General features: G+C 35.8%; 2 protein-coding genes across 4 annotated transcripts in view; one reads left to right on the forward strand and one right to left on the reverse strand.

The window, feature by feature from the left end:
• Window positions 1–3,406, reverse strand: part of LOC114881550 (neurobeachin-like) — a 102,830-nt gene extending 99,424 nt beyond the window's left edge. The window contains exon 1 of one of the 3 annotated variants that reach the window (XM_029198390.2): window positions 2,886–3,405. In XM_029198390.2, the coding sequence (XP_029054223.1) occupies window positions 2,886–3,044 (159 nt within the window). In that variant the 5' untranslated portion in view covers window positions 3,045–3,405. Of the gene's footprint in view, window positions 1–2,885 lie in introns of all 3 variants that reach the window. The other 2 variants (XM_029198486.2, XM_029198440.2) reach the window with 2 other exon arrangements.
• Window positions 3,407–3,743: 337 nt separating this feature from the next.
• LOC114881443 (septin-2) lies at window positions 3,744–6,066 on the forward strand. The gene is made up of 8 exons (XM_029198321.2): window positions 3,744–3,835; window positions 4,119–4,236; window positions 4,319–4,655; window positions 4,732–4,843; window positions 4,907–5,099; window positions 5,166–5,293; window positions 5,357–5,530; window positions 5,601–6,066. Exons 1-8 carry the CDS (start codon window positions 3,806–3,808, stop codon window positions 5,772–5,774), a joined length of 1,266 nt encoding a protein of 421 aa, XP_029054154.1. The 5' UTR covers window positions 3,744–3,805; the 3' UTR covers window positions 5,775–6,066.
• The last annotated feature ends 36 nt before the right edge of the window (window positions 6,067–6,102 follow it).

Raw genomic sequence — 6,102 nt, forward strand, 5'->3', positions numbered from 1 at the left:
CTAACATGTTTACAATGAAAATTACATTCACCGCTTGAATGCATTTTTATATATAAATTTATCTTCGGAATTTGGAAAATTTCAACAAAATGACACGAATGGCATTGAAAATAATTTTGAGGAAATTATATGTTTCGTGAACAATCCGTATCTTATCTCAACTATTATTATTACCTATACGTTAATCAATCACCTGATATACCAACGCACTTATGGCTATTGACACTTTCGTGGCCAATAACTTAACTTTAATCACGAAAATTTCAAATTCTAAGAAAATATTTAAAAAAAAAATTTATTCTCACATATCATGCTTGGATATACGATAGATCATGTATTTTTCAAGCGATATTTCCGAAGTTAATAATGCAAGGTACTCTGAAAACATACTACGAAGGAATATATTTCACCCCGAAAATGGACGGTATCTATGGTGGCCATAATTCATCGCAACATCGTCAAAATCAATTTTCTACGAAACCCTTCAGTCTCCACTTTCAATTCATCTCTTCGTACAGAATCGCTTATTCACTTTCATTGCCAGTTAAGACGCGATCTATTACGCGCAATCAAAATGAACACTATTGATTGTAATTTATTAACACGCTCGCCAATACGTCGATCTATTAAATTTATTTATTAATCACTTTGAAGAATGAACTTCGACTAGACAGAAAAAGAGAATACAGAGGATTCCAGCCGTGTTTATTCATCGACATTGATATTCCTTCACGTTTCGCGTACTCGAAAAGCGACGATACCGGCTGCACAAACGGCGTTAATTAATTCAGGGTCAAAGAGGATAAAGCAAACGTTTGCTGATGCCGCCGTGCATCTCTTGATCGGCCACGAACCGGATGGAAGAGATCAATGGAAAACAGTTCGGAACAGATATTCGTCGGCTAATTCAGCCAGGTAACGGGCAACGAAATCGGAAAAACGAAAGCGATCGTAACTCTTTGCAGACTGGACGGCCGGACATTAATCGCTGCCACGTGCTACGTATTTATCTTTTCCACAGTTCGAAAACTAGCCGTCCACCCACGACCACGTTCCACCAATTTGTAACCGTTTAACCGAAATCTTAACTCTTTATCAATGAAACCTGTGTACACACGTACCGAGTAAGTAATCATTTATTTAAGAATATAACAGTGTAGATACTGTCTCGATAAAATATTTCCAAAAATATTATTTTTTTAAACTGTAGCTATATTAAAAGATTTATGGTGTAAGTTGTATCGTGAAAATGGTGATATTGAAGTAGAAATAAATTTTTCGTTTTAGGGACAAAAAACTACAATGAAATAGATAAATTTTAGAAAAGCCGGTAAACTGCATAATTGTCTAAAATAGAAATAGTGAAACTACAATGAAATAAAGTTCTCTCATTCGAGGCTTCAGTTTCAGTAGAATGAATACATACCTACGATTCTTACGAGCAAACAGATGTCCGTGTTTATGTTTACACTTAGAGCATCTGATCGGCTGAAACTCGAGCCTCGGTTAGCAAGAATTTATGAATCAGTTAAAAGGATACGACTGTGTATTCAGTAACGGGGTCAACGTCGCCAACGACTTCTTAAGAATCATTATATACGTTTCAAATGTGTTTCATAAGAAAACTTATATCATCAATCAGTGCTCAATAAAGAGATAAGATTGTCCGAATATAAGATAACAAAAGAAACGTATCTATTTTCCTTTTGCACCATGAATTTTACTAACCGAAATCTAACCTATTTGCATCGTTTCAAGGTAAAGAGACACGATGGACGGAAATTTTAACGAGCGTTGCACGCGGAAACACTGCGACAAGATTACACCGATAAACGTATTTTTCTACGTGGCACGTGTTCATTAGTTATTTCATTCAAATACGAGGAAAAGAAACCTTTGATAAAAAAATAATAACAGTCCAGAAAGCAAATAAATAAGCTGAATATTACAAAAAATATGCATAAATATACCAAAATAATAGTTTAAAAAAGTTGAAAACGGAAAAAGAAATTCCTGAAAAATCCAAGGAAATTACAGAATAAATTAACATTTAAATACATATGGGCAACTGTGTTTATATTGAAATACGCGTAATTCCCTGGACGAATAATATAATATCCTGTACGATGCAATATATGATGTCAAAGCGTAGAGTTTCTTGATGTCTCAGCAATAGGAAATGCATGATTGAAGAAAATAAAAAAAGTGAGCATATAAGTTGGAGCGATTACGCATACGGTTGAATGATTGCGGTGCGAAAGTGTTCCACGCTTTCCTCGTTTCTCAAGACGACTCGAGGTAACACACTCGTGTCGTACGAGGATGGAATTAAAGTGTCGCGACGATAACGAATAAAAATAGATAGGGACAGGGTAAACAGGCGCGAAAAGTATTAACGAAGGAATAAAAATTCCCGACAGTGCCGCGACACGCCGAACGGAGTTGCCGACCGTAAAGGGAATCGGCGACAGTAAAACCGGTGTGTGCATTAAAAATTCAACGATAAAACGCAATCGAGTCGTTTGACGTCCGGTTCCGTGGACGAAAATTGTTTTTCCACCTGGGAAAACATGTTACAGGAACCACGTTCAACCGCAGGAGTATCGTTAGGTTCGAACAAACTTTTCGCGTTAATATTGAATACGATCGTCTAAAAGAGAAACGTCATTGTTTCGAAACGTTTTTCATGTCGAATGACTTGTGGTGTATCGCGTTCGATTTCCGGTAAGTAGAGAGATAATTGACAATGCGATTGTCATACAATGAGAGCTTTGACAGTTCGAGTTGACAGATTTTGACCGATGTCGAGAAATCGGCGGGAATGACCGTGAATCGAATAACCGGCACAACGGATAGTACTTAATGAATAATTAACATTCACTTACCAGATGAAGCACGGTGTTGACAACTTCCCGATTCGACACCTGTCCCACTTCGATCAGCCCGATCAGCACGGCGAATTTCAGGCCGTCGTTCATCGCCATCGCCACCACCTCCTCGGGCCGTTTAATGTCACTGAACGGTGGACTTTTCATGTCCGCCATCGCGACCGTAATCTAAGCTGGCAACACGTTTTCCTCGGAAGGAAAATCTACGATAGTTTACACAGAGATCGTCTTATGAACGAGAGCTTTTACCCGTCACATGATAATACAACACAAATTGATCTGCCATGTTAGAAAGTAGACACTGTTATGAGGAGCCTGCCAGCACGGCAGCGCGAAACACCCTAGCGACGCGCTCGCAGTCCCGACACATACTGAACTCCTAAGTTCCTACCTGCGCGGCGCGCGCTTCTTCGCGGAGGAGTGGGGGAACCGCGATAGTTCAAATCGACTGAATGCGAACGTGAAATTAAACAGCTAAATGTTTCATTCTAGTTTGTTTATGGAAATCATATTGTTTACATTAAACAAGGAAGAATAATATATTATGAATGTTATTAAATGTAACTGTTAATTTACTTGAATTAAATTAACTGTAAATGTTATATATGTATATAAATGTTTCGCGTTTTTTCTTGTATAGACGTATATAGCAACAATAGTATTGATTAACACCAACAGTTTTATTAATTTAATTAATGTTAATGTCATAAACAATATATAAATATTTATGTCACAGATATTTCAAATTTAGTTTAGGCTAGCCACGAAACAATTGGAGTACTATATCTCTAAATATTTTGCTTTCGCTCTATATTTAATTAATAAATGTTATAGATTTTTATGAATTATGACACATACGTGCGTGGAATTACAGGGAACTACTGTATGAGTAAACGCACGCGTCACTAGGATTAAAAATGGCGTCGGTGGAAGTTGAACGTGCCAAGGTAGGTGTCAATTTTTAAACTTTACTACTGTATTACGTTATAATAACAGACAGCTTGGCTGTCTGTTCTATTGCAAACTATTACACGGGTATTCTTCTTTGTATGTAAACATAAACTCCAACTCTTGTCGATGTATTTATAGTGTTTATAGCCTGAAGGGCGTTGGTTCTTTCTTCTATCATAACAACAGTATTCATAGAGCGTTATCGTTCCTTTTATGGATAGTACTGTTAATTTCCGGCCGTCTCGATATTCTTAACACATGTATTTTCAACATTTTCAGTTGGAATCTAGCATACGTAATTTAAAATTGTCTGGTCATGTTGGATTCGACAGTCTTCCAGATCAGTTGGTGAATAAATCTGTCCAAAATGGATTTGTATTTAATATTCTCTGCATTGGTATAGAAAACAATCTGTCTTTATGCGATACATATGTTACTTGTTTGATAATGGTTTATGCTTATAATTGTTATTGTAATAGGTGAAACTGGACTTGGAAAATCCACTCTTATGGATTCCTTGTTTAATACAAGCTTTGAATCCACTCAGAGCCCACATAATCTTCCTTCTGTGAAGCTTAAAGCCCATACTTATGAACTACAAGAGAGCAATGTGAGGCTAAAGCTTACCATTGTTGATACTGTTGGATATGGAGATCAAATTAATAAGGAGGATAGCTTTAAAGCTGTTGTCGATTACATAGATGCACAATTTGAGGCATATTTACAAGAAGAACTGAAGATAAAGCGTTGTCTAGCAGCTTATCACGATAGCCGTATCCATGTGTGCCTATATTTTATTTGTCCAACTGGTCATGGGTAGATATATCGTACAGATCTTCTTTTTATGGCACATCTGTTAATTGTTTCTTATTTATTAAATATGTAATTACAGGTTGAAGTCAATTGATCTTGTATGTATGAAAAAGCTTGACACAAAAGTTAACATAATTCCAATTATTGCTAAGGCTGATACAATATCAAAAACGGAGTTACAAAAATTCAAGGTATGTTTCAAGAGCAACTGTAAAGTATGGGATTATGTTTTTAATGCGTGTTATTAATTTCAGAGTAAAATTATATCTGAACTGCAAAATAATGGAGTTCACATTTATCAATTTCCCACTGATGATGAAAGTGTGGCAGAAGTAAATACTAGTATGAATGCTCATGTACCTTTTGCAGTAGTTGGCAGCACCGATTTTGTTAAAGTTGGGAACAAAATGATGCGTTCTCGTCAATATCCATGGGGAACAGTGCAAGGTAAACGATCGTGTGGTTATTTCTTTTTTTATCGATACATGGTCTATTAACTATTTTTTGTTACAGTGGAAAATGAATCTCACTGCGATTTCGTTAAATTGCGCGAAATGCTGATCAGAACAAATATGGAGGATATGAGAGAAAAAACGCACTGTCGCCATTATGAACTTTATCGTAAAAAGAGATTGGAACAGGTAATGATTCCCGTGAAATAACATTTCCTGAGTATTTCATTAATTATTGATTCTCATTTTCAGATGGGATTTAGCGATGTTGATAGTGAAAACAAACCGGTTAGCTTCCAGCAAACCTGTGAAGCAAAGAGATCCATTCACTTGCAAGAACTCCAACAAAAGGAAGATGAAATGCGACAAATGTTCGTAGTACGGGTAAAAGAAAAAGAGGCTGAATTAAAGGAAGCAGAAAAAGAAGTATTTGATTTTTTCGATCTCATTATTTCTTGTTTGTAAGAACAACTTCAATTAATTGTATATTTTTCAGCTGCATAATAAGTTTGATAAGCTGAAAAAGGATCATACGGAAGAGAAGAAGAAGTTGGAAGAAAGTAGAAAGAAACTCGAGGACGATATCCTAGAATTTAATAGACGAAAAACTCAGTTCGCTCAGCAACCCCAACACCATACCTTGACACTTGGAAAGAGCAAGAAAAAATAAGTGTCCATTATTGAACACTCTAACAAATAAATACTACGCCACAATTTCTAACGTTATAGATACGAGTATTATTATTTTAATTATTCGAAACAGGTCTACTGAAATTAAATCATCCAAAGTGTCCAGGCGCTGCAGGATTTGTAGTACTCTCGTATAATATCTGTAATTATAGGTTTTATTTATGTCAGACTGATCATTGCGACAAAAGTGATATTTACCAAATTTAATTTACCTTTTGTATTATCATATGCACCTAAAGAAAAAACATGAAAATATATTTGTTATCTATAAATTTGTCCACTTAATGCTCATCCTAATTAATATACAT

The sequence above is a fragment of the Osmia bicornis genome, chromosome 4, assembly GCF_907164935.1.
Source record: "Osmia bicornis bicornis chromosome 4, iOsmBic2.1, whole genome shotgun sequence".
NCBI classification, from domain to species: Eukaryota; Metazoa; Arthropoda; class Insecta; order Hymenoptera; family Megachilidae; genus Osmia; species Osmia bicornis.